Consider the following 18,395-nt stretch of genomic DNA (forward strand, 5'->3'; position numbering starts at 1 on the left):
AGCTGCTACATAAATGTTTGCACATACATGCACACATGCCAAACAGAAACTATACAACTGAAAAGTACAGTACTCATGATACAAAATTTACTGGGTGGACTCAATACCAGAATGCAAATGACAAAGTGGAATGCCAGTCAACGCAAAGATATTGAGCAGCCATTTCCAACTGCAAGAGGTGGAAAAAACAAAACAGGAAAACCAAAACCAACAGAACCCCAGATACAAGTCCTTAGTGTTATTGGAGCTGTAGAAAGTGTAAGATGCCTACTGGCCCAAATTACCAAACTACTCTATCTCCATCACTTTTTTTTTTTTTTTGTTTTTTCGAGACAGGGTTTCTCTGTGGCTTTGGAGCCTGTCCTGGAACTAGCTCTTGTAGACCAGGCTGGTCTCGAACTCACAGAGATTCACCTGCCTCTGCCTCCCAAGTGCTGGGATTAAAGGCGTGCGCCATCCATCACTTTTTATAAAGCCATCAGCAAATACGTTACACTCAGACTAACCAGCCAGTCCGCACAAGATTTTGATATACTACCATTTATAGCAAATGAAATGTATATTTGGATTTTATGTAATAAGTTAATTTGAATGTTTTCCTGGAGAATAAACAAAAGTATCTCTTTAAAAAACAGTAGCAACAAAAGAATGAAAAAAGGATGAGCCGGGCGATGGTGGCGCACGCCTTTAATCCCAGCACTTGGGAGGCAGAGGCAGGCGGATCTCTGTGAGTTCGAAACCAGCCTGGTCTACAGAGCTAGTTCCAGGACAGGCTCCAAAGCCACAGAGAAACCCTGTCTCGAAAAACAAAAAAACAAAACAAAAAAAAAGGATGAGAACACTGTGCGTCATTACCCCAGAAACAATTTTCACTTCATGAATGCAAGCTTCAAGACAAACGACGAACAAACATTACATAGGCTTACCCGTAAAATATTCTGACAAAGTCTTTTTGACTTATTAGATATATACATAAAAAAAACCAAGCTATTATTTTTAACAGTACTTTAAAAACAAAAGACCATACCGCATCCTTCACAGAAGTGCTTGATTTCTTGAGAGCACACAACTCTTTCTTCTTCTGGTCAATGTAGTATCTAATGTCTGATGACAGAAGGACTGAAGGTTAGTAAATTTACAATGACATCTTAAGTGGTAGTAAACTTAGGTTAAGGGTTTACCATCAGAGGTACCCCCTAATGCCAAAATTTTTACTATGTAAAATTAAGAACTAAGGGACAAATATTATAAAAAGATCCTTACCATCAATATGAAGAATCTTTACTCCCCATGATAAGGCATTTGATAGTATACTATTAGCAGGAATAAAATCCTATAAAAAAAAAAGAACAACAACAACAAAAAGTTTATCTAAAAAATTATTATTGTAAAAAAGACATATCAATGTTAATGCCACTGAAGAGTTTATACGTAAGTGTTAGTCAAGAATTACAAAAGTGCTGGGCAGTGGTAGGGGATGCCTTTAATCACAGCACTCCGGAGGCAGAGGCAGGCAGGTATCTGTGAGTTAGAGGCCAACCTGGTCTACAAGAGCTAGTTCCAGGACAGGCTCCAAAGCTACAGAGAAACCCTGTCTCGAAAACCAAAGAATTACTAAAGTAATGAGGATTTGTTTTCTATTTTGGCATTCTTAAATCAATCCCAATTAAAATATGCCTATGTTTTATTTGAGACAAGGTCTCACTTTGTAGGCCTGGCTTGCCTGGAAATCAGAATCCCACCTGCCTCTTCCTCAAAATGCTAGGAATAAAGGTATGCCCATTATGCCTGGCTTAACAATTACTGTGTAGTCTAAGGCAAACCATGGTTTTTCAGTAATATTTCTGAAGGCCACAAGATGGGAGTGTTTCTCCAGGAAAGCAGCTTCTGCTTCAGCTAGAATGAAATGATGCCTTAATTTAAGCTTTTCTCATTAAAAATTAAAGACTATCTTCAGAATATCCGCAATTTTAATTTTAAATTCTGCATGTATGTGGGGTGTACATGTCTGTGTGCAAGCAAAGGCCAAGGTTAATGCTAGGTGTCTTTTTCCAATCACTCTCCACTTTTAATCTTTTAAACAGTCACTTGCTGAACCTGAAAGTCACTAATTCAGCTAGGATAGATAGTCAATAAGCTTTAGGGACTCACTTGCTTCACCCCCACCCCCAAAATACTCCAAGGCTGGGGATTCAAAGCACCTGCTGCCATGCCTGGCTTTTAAGTAAAAAAATTTTATGGATTCTGGGCATCCAAATTAGATCTTCAGGCTTTCATGGCAGGCATTTCACAAACTTCACTGCCAGCCCCAAGTTAAATACTTTTTATTACATTTACTTATCCTCCATATGTTCATGTCTTTGTGTGTGTGTGTATGTGTGTCTGCGTGCACACATATCAGTGCACACTTGGAAATCAGAGGACAATTTGTATCATCCTGCCACCATTTGGGTCCTAGGTATCAAACTACGGCCACTAATCTTGGCAGTAAGCTGTTTTCCCAATGAAAAATCTAGCTTGCCCACAGATACATTTTAAATAATATCTATAATGTCAGCACTTGGAAGTCAAGCTCTATAGCAAATTTGAGGCCAGCCTAAACTACATTAAGAATCTGTGTCAGACAAATAGCATAAAATACCTTGGGGTAACTCTGACCAAGGAAGTGAAAGATCTATTTGGCAAGAACTTTAAGTCTTTGAAGAAAGAAATTGAAGAGGACACCAGAAAATGGAAGGACCTCCCTTGCTCTTGGATTGGGAGGATCAACATAGTAAAAATGGCAATTCTACCAAAAGCAATCTATAGATTCAACACAATCCCCATCAAAATCCCATCAAAATTCTTCACAGATCTGGAGAAGACAATAATCAACTTTATATGGAAAAACAAAAAACCCAGGATAGCCAAAACAATCTTATACAATAAAGGATTGTCTGGAGGCATTACCATCCCTGACTTCAAACTCTATTACAGAGCTACAGTACTGAAAACGGCTTGGTACTGGCATAAAAACAGAGAAGTCGACCAATGGAATAGAATAGAAGACCCTGACTTTAGCCCACAAACCTATGAACACCTGATTTTCGATAAAGGAGCTAAAAGTATACAATGGAAAAAAGAGAGCATCTTCAACAAATTGTGCTGGCAAAACTGGAAGTCAATCTGTAGAAGAATGAAAATAGATCCATATATATCACCATGCACAAAACTCAAGTCCAAATGGATTAAAGACCTCAATATCAGTCCAAACACACTGAATCTGATAGAAGAGAAAGTGGGAAGTACTCTACAACACATGGGCACAGGAGAACACTTCCTACGTATAACCCCAGCAGCACAAACACTAAGGACATCATTGAATAAATGGGACCTCCTGAGACTGAGAAGCTTCTGTAAAGCAAAGGACACTGTCACTAAGACAGAAAGGCAACCCACTGACTGGGAGAAGATCTTCACCAACCCCGCAACTGACAAAGGTCTGATATCCAAAATATACAAAGAACTCAAGAAATTAGACCGTAAAAGGTTAATCAATCCAATTATAAAATGGGGCACTGAGCTGAACAGAGACTTTTCAACAGAAGAAGTTCAAATGGCCAAAAGTCACTTAAGATCATGCTCAACTTCCTTAGCAATCAGGGAAATGCAAATCAAGACAACATTAAGATACCATCTTACACCGGTCAGAATGGCTAAAATCAAAAACACCAATGATAGCCTCTGCTGGAGAGGTTGTGGAGAAAGGGGCACTCTCATCCATTGCTGGTGGGAATGCAAACTTGTGCAACCACTTTGGAAAGCAGTGTGGCGGTTTCTCAGGAAAGTCGGGTTCAACCTACCTCTTGACCCAGCAATACCACTATTGGGAATATACCCAAGAGATGCCCAAACATACAACAAAAGTATATGCTCAACTATGTTCATAGCAGCATTGTTTGTAATTGCCAGAACCTGGAAACAACCTAGATGTCCTTCAATGGAAGAATGGATGAAGAAAGTATGGAATATATACATATTAGAGTACTACTCAGCAGTAAAAAACAATGACTTCTTGAATTTTGCATACAAATGGACGGAAATTGAAAACACTATCCTGAGTGAGGTAAGCCAGACCCAAAAAGAGGAACATGGGATGTACTCACTCATATTTGGTTTCTAGCCATAAATAAAGGACATTGAGACTATAATTCGTGACTCTAGAGAAGCTAAATAAGAAGGTGAACCCAAAGAAAAACATATAAGCATCCCCCTGAATATTAACCTTCATCAGGCGAAGAAAGAAGACAGAGACAGAGACCAACATTGGAGCACTGGACTGAAGTCTCACGATCCAAAGGAGGAGCAGAAGGAGAGTGAGCACGAGCAAGGAACTCAGGACTGCGAGGGGTGCACCCCCACACTGAGGCAATGGGGATGATCTATCGGGAACTCACCAAGGCCAGCTGGCCGGGGACTGAAAAAGCATGGGACAAAACCGGTCTCGCTGAACATAATGGACAATGAGGACTACTGAGAACTGAAGAACAATGGCAATGGGTTCTTGATCCTATTGCACGTAATGGCTTTGTGGGAGCCCAGGTAGTTTGGATGCTCACCTTAATAGACCTGGATGGAGGTGGGTGGTCCTTGGACCTCCCACAGGGCAGAGAAACCTGCTTGCTCTTTGGGCTGAGGAGGAAGGAAGACTTGATTGGGGGAGGGGGAGGGAACGGGAGGTGGTGGCGGGGAAGAGGCAGAAATCTTTAATAATTAAATTAATTAATTAATAAAAAAATCAGCAAGAAAAAAAAAAAAAAAAGAATCTGTGTCAGAAAAATCAGACACACCTATAAGAAGACCAAACAAGCAAAAAGAGAGTTTAGTACAGATGTTTTTTTTCCCCTTCTTGTCTCCTGTCCTGGCTGGTTTTGAACTTCTTAAGTATCTGAGGCGCTCTTGAACTTCTCATCCTCTAGTTCCCTAATGTTGTGAGGATGGGCATATGCTGTTTGCTATGCCTGGCTTATGAAGAGTCAAGGAGCTCATGAGTGCTAGATCATCACTGTCCCAACTAAGCTCTAGCTGCAGCCCACACAGTGTCAATTCCAAGTTGATACTCACATGATCCTTGACAGCTTTTTCAGCTAATAACTTTCCTCTGCTCAGACACATCTATAAGAAGACCGAAAAAGCAAGCATAAAGATTTATAATACTTCATTGGAGAAAGGGATAGAAAGGGGAAATCAATAAAGTAGATAAATTTGGTTTATATAAAGTCTCAACAGCTAAGATTACAGCAAATTTATGGTCAAAGGTGACTTCATTATTCTCTTGGCAAGACAGATGTTTTAAAAAATATTTTTTCCCTCTTTTTTCCCCAGAGGAGAAAACAACAACAAAACATCAAGAACAAAAGAAGAAACTGATGAGACCCAAGAGGGTCAATTTTTATGCATCAGCCTCCATCCTTCTCCTTTTCTCAAGTGATCTCTTTTTGCTCTATATTTAAACTGCTTTTCATATGGCTACAACAGATAAGGAAGGTATGTTTTAAACAGCAACTTAATTATATGTCAATCTAACAATTTAGATACATTAAGTGTTTTATCTCTCACTCTGAAAATATTTAAGTCAATTAGTTTTCCTTCCTTTTGCCTTCCACCTTAATGGCAATGACTTGACAGGAGAGTATTGCCAGTCATTTTTTGCATGGATTTATAATTTCGTTTATGCAAGGGTCAAGCAGAATACCTTTGTGGGCCTTGTATGTCACATGATCTTTGCCACAGACTAAAATTCTACCTAAAGCATGAAAGCAACCCTAACATTTATATAGTAATCACACACACATTTTCTATTTGCCACGAAATATTGTTTTGATTTTTCACCAAGCTCTTGGATGTGTAAAATTATGCCTAACTTGTAAACTGTGTGAAACAGGCAGTAAGCTGGAACTGGTCAGTTTGTTTTTCTCTACTTTCAAATTTCTTCAAAAGAGTGACTGGCTATTAACTTTCTTTGTAAATTATTCTAAAAACAAAGCTACCTTCTAAAGTAAAAGTGTGTATGTATGTATGTATGGAATCAGGGTATGACTTGAGCACACTGTATCATTAAGAAAAAGACAGTCGACATTAACCACAGTGAGGAAGCCGTGGAGCTCCAGCTTTATAACTGCTCCATCTATGTGCTATAAGCCTGCTATTCAAAGTCCAGAGAGGTAGAAGCAGGAGGGCTGACAATTTTGAGGTTAGTTTGGGCTATGTAGAGAGCCCAGACTAGCCTGAGAGAGTTACACAGTGAGATCTTGTCTCAAAGCATAACACACTTACTCTGTCTGGAGACTTAAAGGAACTCCCATCGTGGCTGGGATGAGGTGAGGTGGTTTCCACAGTATAAGCAGATTCTGGACTCGGTACCGGAGAAATTCGACCCAATGTTTGTGCATACTTTGCTTCCTTTTTATTTGAAACAAGATAACTGATATCTTTGCTGAGAAATTCCTCAACTCGCTAGAAGAAAACAAAGTACTTTTAATAAAAACTCCAAAGCTATTTAAAAATTATACAAATTACAATTTGATGCAATTTGTATCTTACAAATTGGTACTTTCCGAACGATATTTTTTCAAGCCAGTAGTTCTATTCTTAAGTACTTTATCCTAATAATGTAGTCCATGTATTCCCATGGTACTTCTCTATGTATTTTGGAGATGAAAATTGAAGCAACTTGCTGGAGTTATACCAACAAAGTTTTTCTACAGAGGTGAACTGTTCTTTACCTGTATCATGTAAAAACATTGCACAAACTGGCTACTAAGCACTCAAAATGTAGTTATTATAACCAGACTATCGAATTTTAAATTTTACTTAATCTTACCAGCTGGTAATCACAGTTCTAAATCATTAAGTTTAAAACATATTCTAAGGCTTAAACATAGAAAAAAAAATACATTCTACAAGCATAAAATTGTTAAAAGGAAATGCCCAACATGCTTTGTAGTATCACATGTACCAAAGTCAATGTTATTAAAGACCACTCATCACCAGGGAAGAATTAAACTAAGTCTACTAACATTAGTAGTACTATTAAAATGCATGTCATATAAACACAACTGCCATGGAAGACTGAGAACTAAGCAGAAACAACTAATACTCAGTAAGGAGACCTTATACAACCTCTATCTAATCTAACTTCTTCAGGAATCATATCACAAAAGGCAATAACAAGGTCTGTCAGCAAGAGGCCTCAATGGGTTGGCACATGTTGCCAAGCCTGATCAGAGTTTAACCAACTGGAAAAACATTGCAGAAGGATAAAACAAACTCCTGTAAGGTTCTCCTCTGATTTCCATTATGACTGAACATCTTAGATGTGCACACTTACACACACACACACAAACTTACACACACTGTGTAAACATTTTTTAAGAGGCTAAAAAAATGAAGTTTGTGATGTTAATTTAAGCTATATTAACTCAGAATTGGCTGCTGAGAGGAGCAACCTTAGGGAAATGCAATCTGTTATCTTTTCTCCCAGGCAATATTCATTTTTACTGACCAGCTAATAAAGTATTTATTTATTTATTCGAGAAAATATAAGCCTTGTATAAAGGCAGGAAAGATATTAGTATACGTATATACTAGTTCAACTTCCTTCCTTCCCTTCCTTCCTTCCTTCCTTTTTCTTTCTTTCTTGTTTTTAGAGATGAGGTTTCTCTGTGTAGCCTTGGCTGTCTTGGAACTCTCCCTGTAGACCAGCTGGCCTTGAACTCAGAGATCCATCTACCTCTGCCTCCCGAGTGCTGGACAAGTCAAAGGCAATCTCCATCTTTATGATGCTTTACACCATCACTATCACAGCATTATGAAGGTTGAGAATCACTGCTCTATGGTCTTTGGACAGACGCTTTGAAAATTAAATGAAGCCGTAAAGATAGGATCAAGCGCCAGTGCTGCTGCTCTGGCTATACAAAAGGAAGAGATCTAAGAAGGGATGATCAGTCAGTCACTATATTGTTACTTTTCTCATTGACTCTAACAAAATACCTCACAAAAGTGACTTAAGGTTTATTCTGACTCAGAATTTGAGGAAATATCAATTCAACACAGCAGAAAAGGTATGACAGCGGGAGCATGAAGCAACTGATCATGATGAAGTCATGGGGCCACTGCTCTGCTAGTGTTCACAATGGTTTCTTTTTGGTTTTGGTTTTTCGAGACAGGGTTTCTCTGTAACTTTGGCGCCTGTTCTAGAACTGGCTCTTGTAGTCCAGGATGGCCTTCTGCCTCCCGAGTGCTGGGATGAACATGGAGTTCATGGAGTAGTGCCTCCTTGTCCTACTTTACTTTGTTGCTGTGCTAAGACACAAACCAAAACCAACGTGGGGAGGAAAGGGTTTCTCAGCTTATACTTCCAGGTGACAGCCCACCACCTAGTGCAGTGCTTCTCAGCTTCCTCAAGGCTGCAACCTTTTAGTATAGTTCCTCATGTCACGGTGACCCCAACCACACAATTATTCTTGTTGGTACTTCATAATTGTAATTTTGCTGTTATGAATCATAATGTAAATATCTGTGTTTTCTAATGGTCTTGGGGGTCTCGACCTAGCTGTTGAGAACCACTTGATCTAGGAGAAGCCAGGGCAGGAGCTTGAAATAATTGAAGCAGGGACCATGGAGGAATGCTGCTATCCATGGCTGGCTCAGCTTGGAGATATCCATATCTTTGATACCCTACTTTCAATTCTTTCAGATATATACCCTAAAGTAAACTGCTTAAAACCCCTTTCCCCCGCCTGAAACCATCCAAACTGTTTGTGCAGCTGTTGTCTCAATTTACATTCCCACTAACACTGTATTTTCTGGTCTTTACCAATAGCTAATTTACCTGATTAGGATACTGTGGGGTTACTAATAGATCTTTTATGAGTGCCTATTTAGGCCTTTCACCCATTATTTATTTTTATGTGTATGAGGGTTTGCTTTTATATATGTATCTGTATGTATGCCTGGTGCCTGAGGCCAGAAGAGGGTGTCACTATAGAGGGAACTCTATATAGATGATAGTGAGCTGCCATGTGGATCCTGGAAACTGAACCCAGGTCCCCTGGGTTTTAACTTCTAAGCCACCTCTACAGCCCCCTTAATCCACTGGATTATCCTTCTGTTGAAATGTAGGTCTTCATAAATTCTGTACATAAATCACTTATCAGATATACGATACACAATTTTTCTTCTAAACAGATTTCATATAGTCTAGGATGGCCTTAAATGACTGATTCTCCAGTCCTTAGGCCCCTCCCCAGCCCACCCTTAATGTTCTGATGACTGGTCAGTACCACTGTTTGCATTTTATGCAATGATAGGGACCAACCCCAGAGCTTCATGTAGGCCTAGCAAGCAATATCCATTGAGTGAGCACTAATCATTTGTAAAATATTCTCTACCACTCCTCTTCCTTCCAAACCCGCTTCTCTCCCTCAAAAACTGCCAAAGCCGGGCTGGAGAGATGGTTCAGAGGTTAAGAGCATTGCCTGCTCTTCTAAAGGTCCTGAGTTCAATTCCCAGCAACCACATGGTGGCTCACAACCATCTGTAATGAGGTCTGGTGCCCTCTTCTGGCCTGCAGGTATACACGGAAGGAATGTTGTATACATAATAAATAAATTAAAAAAAAAAAAAAAAACCTGCCAAAGCCAAGGGTTGACGCTAAACCAGAAATTCAATCTCAGCCACAATGGGTTCCTCGAGAGTGACCTGGTCGTCGTCCCCCCTCCCCCCAAAGGACTGAGAACAGGCAGAGGAGATAAAGAACAGAATGATTCTGACAACTAGAGAATAATCCATTATCTAGATAATCACCAGCTTTTTTTTGGTAATTTGCCTCATGATATTGATGAAAAAGAATTTCTTATGAGTTTTGGAAACGTTGTGGAACTTTGCATTAATACCAAGATTGTTAGGGGAAAATTGCCAAATTTTGGTTTTGTGGTTTTTTGATGACTCTGAACAGTTCAGAGAATTTTAATTACAAAACCAATTATGTTTCGAGAAGAAGTACGCTAAAATGTGGAAGAGAAGAAAATGAGAGCTGCCAGAGAGCGAGAAACCAGGGGTGGAGGTGACGACCATAGGGGTATCAGGTGCAAAGCTTGAGGCCCTCCTGGTGGTCCACGTGGAATTGTGAGTGGGGAAATGACGCATGACCGTGACGGAAGAAGACGACTTCCACAAAGTGGCATGGCACAGAGACTTGGTTCTGGACAGGAACCGGGCAAACGGAAGGCTGCTTCACAGGACAGCGTCATTGAAGTTCCACTGTTGGCAAAGTTTTGGTAATGGCACCTATCTCATCGCATTTGCATTCTTGTTAAGTTTTTGGCTTTTGAAATGTGACACAGCCTTTTTGATCCTTTCTTTGATGTGAAAAGCATCTTTTGATCATCAGTTAAATTTAAATGGACATTATTCCCCAATTTTACAACAGGATTCATATTATTAATTCATAAATCTAGACTTGAAGAATTAAGGACCGGGAAATGACCATATCTTAAACTGTCTATAACAAAATAAACTTTAAAGGACATGCCTATTAAATTCATGTCATTTGAGTTTTAAAAAAAATCCTCTGCTGCACATTTTATTTAAGTGTTAACTGTTTCTGTTATTGATGCTAGAAACACAAATAATGCAATTTGTGCAACTGGAAAATCTTGCCTTTTTTCTTGGCTTTCCCCCAAAACAAACCAACAGTAACTTGTTATATACTCATCAGAGTGCACTATTGGGTATTAACATTGACATCTGCACCAAGAGATAACAGGGAAAAATATCTTTCAACTTCTTTTTCAGTAGAGAATAGTTTGTAAAATGATGAGGGCATTTTATCTGCTTGCTGTGGCCAGCATGTGCATTCACCAACCTTAATAAGACTGTAAATATTCTAGAAGGAAAACATTTAGTTATAAATGAAATAACAAAAACGAGAACTTAAAATGCTGTGGTCTCAAATACTAGGCCAGATTTAGCGGCTCTGTAGCATAAGAGTTTCCGACTTGTCCTCTTAAGTACAGGGATGGCTGGCTGCTCAACACACTCCTCTTTTCTTTCTTTAAGCTGTGGAAAATGAAAACTGTTTCCTGTATTGGTTGGATCTCTGGTACTGTAACAACCATGATGGTGCCTTCTATAACCCATCACCCCAGTCTCGCTGTGATTCTGTGCAGTGTGGTTATCAGTCACTGTGCTGCAAAGCCAACTGGCTGCAAAACGTTGAAGAAAATCATTGATGTATAAAAATTGTAGTATCTTTAAAATCAGTACAATGGATGCCTATTTATCTTTTCTTCAGTTAACATCTTCTATGTTTTATGTGGGAGGGAGTCTCATGTGTTTGAAGGGAGAGGAAGTCAGCTGAGTAAATCTTGTTGACTTTTAGCTCAAATATGAACTATAAAATGTTATCACTTAATGCTTGGAAAAGTCAAACTTGATGTACATTTTAGTCATATTTTAAAAGTAGTCAGATTCCCAAAAATGGCAAGTAAACTTAAGTGAGGGAACTGCAGTCTTCAGAGGAGAGAATGGCAGCTCCGAAGATTTAGGGAACAGGGAACTGTCATTGATTTTGTACAGTTCTTAAACTGATGTCAGCACCCGAATGGCTCCTAAATTTAAGTCTGGGACAACAGCCTTTTATTTTTACATAAATCTTTAAACAATTCTGCGAGCAATGTTTCTAAATGCTTGATTTACTGTCTGTCTTTATAGCAGGTTCCAGAAAACCACAAGAATGACAAAGATTATCCAGTATTATGGTTGGAATAATAAGTGTGTACCACATTTTTGATGTTTCAAGCAAGAAGAGGAGTAAAAAAGTGTGACCACTCAAAGCTGCTTGTTAGTTAACATGGAAGACTTCTCCATCCTACCTTAGTGAAAACAAAACACACTCCTGACACGGTAGCCAATTGTTTCTGAACTATGTGACTGTTTGCTAGCTATTAAACTATTTTGTTTTTGTCAGCTGGGCAATATGGGTAAAATTTATTGTCTCTTTCCCCTTTAAATGAGGTCTTCCATGTTTGAGGAAACGTCTTGCACTATTGTATATATTTTGTAGACACAAATTTTTGTAGTTTTAATTTTAGAAGGCTAAGGTTTTTTTGTTTGTTTGAAATAGTTTTAGACTTTATAAAGTATAGTACTTGAAGTTTGTACTAAAAAAATACTTTGGAGTTTTGAAGCTTTTATTCAAAGCTTTGAAATAAGTGGCTCTATTGTCAGTGTTTTTTTCCCCCAAAGTGTGCTTTTCTTTTGTTCTTATTTCCCTCTTCCTGTTGTATGTGTAACTATTTACACACACATAGAAACACATGGACACAAGCATATATATTTCAAATCCAGGACATTGCCTTGTAACCCAGAGAAACTGTTACACCACTAAGAGACGAGAGATGTTAAGGTTAATAGAGAGACAAGTGGAGCTCAGAGCCATTCAGCTTCATCTAGCCTTTACATACCACAGATGAGACATGAACACACCACACGAAGAAGTTTACATGGTGACTTCATCTGCAGAACTGTGAACTTTCAACATTTTGTCCCCCTTTCAGAGACAAACTAAAACATTACTCATCTACCATTACTGTTACTTGTTGATTTTATTTTATTTTGATGGTAATATTCTATCCTTATGACATTACTGAAACCAAACTGGCTTTACCATCTTGGCTTTAGTAAGTATAGAAGACAATGGATTACCATCTTTATTTTGTAATGTGTTAAACATTATATGCTGGTAGAATCTAGTTTAATTGTTTCAGGCGCAAAGTATTCTTTTTGAGTTTCCATTTTGAATGTGTTTGGACTAAAACAATAAAGTACTCATGTCTGCAAAAAAATATACTATTCATTGCACAGAGAGATACATACATGCTGTATTTACTAAACAAAAGCAGGGCAGATGTTGGAACCCAAAGACTAAACAGTAAATGTACAGCTGACAGATTCATAAAGACAGACCCACAAGTGTACAACTTATGGGGTATCCGTTTTGCAGAGCTGTGGGAACACTTGTCTTTTGGGAAAGTCACTGTCACATCTGCAAAAACCTTGCGAAGCCAGGATTCTTCCCTTCAAAATGGGATTCATTCCCAGAACACCTCAGCAGTGTAACCTCTGCAGGGTAGTGGAATAACCTTGCTCCATTCCCCCACACCAGGAGGCCTTAGAGCGAAAACATTCAGTCTTTGTTCTAACAGTCAAATTTACAGAGTCAATCCCTCAAAATTACCTGCTAACAGACCACATATAAATGTCTATAGAAGACAAGCACTAAGCAGGAAAGCAGCATGCTCCACCTTCGCTAACAAACAAATCTGGGTGTCCCCAAAGCTGATTATCACAAAAGAGATTGGATGAGGAAAATGAGTGAATTCAGGATTCAGGGATGCTTAGTAACTTATCTAATGGTTTCCGATGTCAGGTATTTCCCCTTGAATGCTGGCTCTTTCCTGGGTAGGGTCACCTGTACTGGAGTACTACTGCTTTGTCAGTTTCTACCTGTGCTTTATTTGATTTTGATATGCATATTATCATTGTCTTCACCTATGGAATTTTCTAACTATGTCTGTAAAAACCAAAAACCTCGTGGAGATCAGCCCTTATTCTTCTTTTCCTAGCTACTACTTCTGCTCCGTGCCCTCCCCACACAAAATAAAGAACATGCAGAGGTAATGTACTTGAGTTATTTTTTTTTTTTTAACCCTCAGATCCTTGCCTGCCATACACATCCTATTCTGAGTCCTGAGGGGGTACTGAGGCTGGTACATTGTTTTTGCCATGTTTGGCATGTCCTTGTGATTCTTATTAATGAAGGAACTCTGGCCAGCCCAAGCATGGCAAACATGACTCTGGCAGGCTGTGCCCTTCTCCTGTATACCCTCTGCATTGCTAAACCATTACATTACATTCCTAGAGCTAGCCATTAAGGTAAGGTCTATTTCCATTTGGCTACTTCCTCCTCCTAAGGCTTACTACCAAGGTCCAGCTATCCAAGTACTTAAGTCCAGCAATCAAAAGCCCCCTTTGGTTACCCTAATTAATATGCCCATCCTAACACAGGGTTTCCCCTTGTACTTCTATTTTCCTACGGGCCATATCTTTCTCCTCTATCCAGAGGTAGTCCTTTATCATCCTCTCTACCCCTACAAATACCCCTTCCCCTTCTCCTTTGTCCTCTATCTCTTGTCTTTGCCTCTAATTCCCTGCCCTTTATCCCTCTGAGGCAAATAAATCTTTGTGCTGAGAACTTGGTCTTGGGGTGTCCTGAGCCAATAATAGTCTCTTTTACTTAATCTTCAGAGTATAAATTGCCTGGTGCTCTGAATAAAGTTGGTTACTTCATGAAACTTCAGTTCACCTCATTTTTAGGTCCTGCTCTCCCAGATTCATGAATCCAACTACCCTTATACTTACCTTTCTCCAAATGTTTTATTCTAGTCTAAACTGTTTAGAAATAGGCCTATCATTTTCTTTAAATTGGTCTCACTAACAAACCTGGCTCTATGTCCTTACATGGCTTTGCTTTAGCTACTTTTCTTAACACTATAAAACAAAGTTTGCTATGTGTGAAAATTGACTGCTACACAGTTCTGTGTAAATCAACAGGATAATAAATAACATGTTTTTATTAAGACTAGAAAAAACCAGAACTAGTCAATTAAACAGTGACACTCTTGGGGTGATCTGAAGCAACAGTAAGTAATAAAAAGGAAAGAAGGGTTATTTTAAACTAAAAATTGGGGAAAAACATAATATTTTGACAAAATTAGTTTGGATCTAGGAATTGAATCAACATCACTGAATTATAGGAAAGAAATTCTAAAGACCACAACTAAGTACTTCTTCCCAATAAGAAAGTTAGTGAAGTGTGGAAGTTGGCTCTCTCTTTTTACCATATGGGTCCCAAAGATCACATGGGTTATTTATTTAGGTTAGGCAGCAAATGCCCTTACTTGCAAGCTACCTTACTGGCCCAGTACTTTTTTCCCTAGGGGGAGAGTACAGCTGTGATCTCCAATTCTGCAGCAAAGTTTTCGGCATTTGAGGAAATCACAGGGGTCCATGCATCTGGAGTGCCATGGAGAAACCTCACCTTGAGAAAATCACCTTTGTGATCATGGTAACTCCGTTGCCCCGGAAGTATAAATCTTACACTTTTAATTATGTACACTGAGATACTTGAAACGATGACAGTAAAATCTGATAACATAAAAAATCAAAACCTTCCTTAACTATTATCTATTGCAGAAGCAATTCAAAATTTGTTTCTTGAACATAGCTTAGGAAGCGCTGTGAGGATGGGGGAGAAAGGAGCAGTGGTCAGCTTCCTTTTTAAATGTTTCCCACACTAGGCTTATGGATATACCATCGTCTGAAGCCATCTACTGCTGAAAACACAAACCTAAAGTTAAAGACTGGGCAACATATCTGAGAAAGTATGAAGGTAGCCACCAATAATTAAAAGAATGGTGGTGTGCCACGTTACTCTGGGAATGAGATTACCAGACAGCACTTAAGTTTAAAAACATGTTTACACATACCTAAGGTACCAAGTACATATACCATACCTTTGACAGACCAGTCAGTGGTGGCATGTCTATCGACCAAGACCTCTATACGTGCAGCCATATGGGCCATTATGATAAACGCTACCATAAATATGTGATGATGAGTCAACAAAATGAATAGTAGAAAAGTAGGAAGTTCAGGGGAGTTGGAGAGCAAGAGTGGAAGGACAATGAAGGTAAGAGGGGTAACCGGTTATGCTGCATTTGTATATGAATGTAATTGACAAGAAAGCAAAAATAAAATTCATTCAAAAAATGAATATGAAATTTTTTTCATATTCAAAGTAAAATTCTATTTATCCCCTGTAAAGAAAAGTAGAAAAATTTCAAGGGCAGGTAAGTAAAATATCACATTAACAAAAATTCTAAGAAATCTGGGAACTACTCTTTTGAATTCCGATTGGAAGCAGGCAAACTTTCATAAACTCAAAATTCCAAGCCAGGAGAAACTTTTGGAACAATAAAAATCATAATAAGCTCATCTGCTAGTATTTAGGTAATATTAATATTACACCTATGAAATCTTTTAGATTTTTGTCTAAGTTTTCTGATCATCTAAGTAATGTATGGAACAGGGAAGACAGTTTAACTATAATTCCAAAACTGCTGTTTCCCCAATGATGGGCTTCTGTTGACACAGGAGTTCTCTCTCTCTCTCTCTCTCTCTCTCTCTCTCTCTCTCTCTCACACACACACACACACACACACACACACACACACAATATTACAAAAGTCATAGATATATTTGGAAGGCAGGTCACCAGGACCAAGCCCTCTTTTTCCTTCATACTTAACCATTTATTACAGAAATACGAACATTCTGTCAGGTTCCAAAAGTCTAAAAAGTTTTCTTTGTCCTGTGGTGTTGGGACTTGAACACAGAAAATCCTGCACATGTGCAGTAGGTGCTAAACCACTGGGCATACTCCCAGTTCCTAAATGATTCACTAATAAACAATTCATAGTTTTAGGCTGATATTGATTAAATGGCCATAATATTCCAAACATGAACTTCTTTAATGATTCCATAAAGTGCTTTTTTTTTTTTTAACTTTTTTGGGAGTGTGCAGTTTTCACTTACCCCACCAAGATCCTTTATGTCTTTTTGTAGTTTTTCACATACGGTGAGAGAAGGCAAGTCAAGGTAAAATATTTTTCCACAGAGAGGCTTATATTTGGATTTTTCCAGTCTATTATCAGTTTTCAGGGATTTCAAGGACGGTCTGTTCTTTTCATTTTTGTCTTGGATGCCACCTGTGATTAAGAAAAGAAATCAGGTAATGCTTTATGCATACAAAAATTTAACAGAAAGGAGAAATTATGAGTTATATCAACTTAAGTAACTGGAACCTAAATGTGTTCCTAAATATTACTCCATAGGATGAAAGCCAATTGCCTTTGTATGCTTTCCACAAATTCTATACTGGAGACCAAGAGCTGAACCGACGGGATGCAGTCATTATTACTGCTTCTGTATGAAGGCAGGGAACTCGACAGTCTTTCTGGAAGGCTTACTTTCTCAGGATGTAGCTTCATGATATTCATGTCAGCAGTGCTGTGAAATCTCAACACAAGGGTTTCAAAATTTAAAAGCAATGCCGAGCGTGGTGGCGCACGCCTTTAATCCCAGCACTTGGGAGGCAGAGGCAGGCGGATCTCTGTGAGTTCGAGACCAGCCTGGTCTACAAGAGCTAGTTCCAGGACAGGCTCCAAAACCACAGAGAAACCCTGTCTCGAAAAACAAAAACAAAACAAAACAAAACAAAAAAAACAAAATTTAAAAGCAAGAAGAAAAAAAAAGTATCTAAAATAAAGAACCCAATTCTTAAGGGTTACTGAGTGCTCAAATTATGGTTTCATGGTTTTGTCTAGTATTACAAAGAACTAAATAATCTAATTCATGCACTTTGCTTACATATTTGGAACTCAGGCCCACAAAGGACATCGCCATTCATCTCCTTCTTTTAAAAGAAAAGGAGATGAGAATCAAGCAACTTCTATACACTTTTCAAACGCAACCTGCATCTCATTACCTGGTTAATAGACACTCATCTATGCATCTCTCTCAGGAAAACTTTTTACCATGAATTTTTATCTTAATCGATACGATGCAACTGAAATAGGAAACACGGCGTGTTTCTCTTTCTCACACACTCCACACATACATACATACATACATACATACATACACACACACACACACACACACACACACACACACACACAGCTTTAATTATGAGTGGGGCGGGCGCCTCGGCCGTCGGGGACCCGCGCATTGTCTCAAGCTTGCAGCCCCGGGAATGCGGGGTCGCAGCTGCGGCCGGGAGGGCACGAGGGGCCCGGCCCGCGCTGTCCCCTCACGGAGACCGAACGCCTTCAGGGCGCCACCGAGAAGCCACAAGTGTCACTGCGGCCGAGGCCCCCGCAGGGGCGACTCCCGGGAATCCACCGTGGAGCCGGCAGAGCAGGGAAGGATTAAAGGGACCGCGGCGGGGGAGGGGCTCCGTACCCGGGAGGGGCGCCTTGCTGTGGATCCTCATGGTCTCCAGGTTCATGGCAGCCACCAGGCACCTACATGCTGGGTCCGCACCGGGTGCCGCCGGTGACGGCCGCGAACACAAAGCTGCAGGGTCTCCGGGCCCAGGCCGCGGCGCCGCCGTGAGGGGCCGGTTCCGGCGCCGAGCCTCCCAGCAGGAAGGGGCCGAAGCTCCGACGAGCGAGCCGCGGCGGTTAAAGATTTGAAAACGCGTCACGCGACGACGGCGCCCGGACGCTCCC

General features: G+C 39.7%; 1 protein-coding gene and 1 pseudogene across 2 annotated transcripts in view; one reads left to right on the forward strand and one right to left on the reverse strand.

Annotated features, from left to right (window-relative positions):
- Nucleotides 1–18,330, reverse strand: part of Dbf4 (DBF4 zinc finger) — a 38,573-nt gene extending 20,243 nt beyond the window's left edge. For both annotated transcript variants that reach the window (XM_057758651.1, XM_057758650.1), the window contains exons 1-6: nt 18,127–18,330; nt 16,699–16,871; nt 6,316–6,495; nt 5,104–5,154; nt 1,264–1,333; nt 1,028–1,104 (exon numbers count right to left, since the gene is read on the reverse strand). In XM_057758651.1, coding sequence (XP_057614634.1) covers nt 1,028–1,104; nt 1,264–1,333; nt 5,104–5,154; nt 6,316–6,495; nt 16,699–16,871; nt 18,127–18,172 — 597 coding nt within the window. In that variant the 5' untranslated portion in view covers nt 18,173–18,330. The remainder of the gene's footprint in view (nt 1–1,027; nt 1,105–1,263; nt 1,334–5,103; nt 5,155–6,315; nt 6,496–16,698; nt 16,872–18,126) is intronic.
- On the forward strand, nt 8,659–10,295 carry LOC130866723 (ras GTPase-activating protein-binding protein 2-like; annotated as a pseudogene).
- Nucleotides 18,331–18,395: the final 65 nt, after the last annotated feature.

This window comes from Chionomys nivalis, chromosome 26, assembly GCF_950005125.1.
Source record: "Chionomys nivalis chromosome 26, mChiNiv1.1, whole genome shotgun sequence".
NCBI classification, from domain to species: Eukaryota; Metazoa; Chordata; class Mammalia; order Rodentia; family Cricetidae; genus Chionomys; species Chionomys nivalis.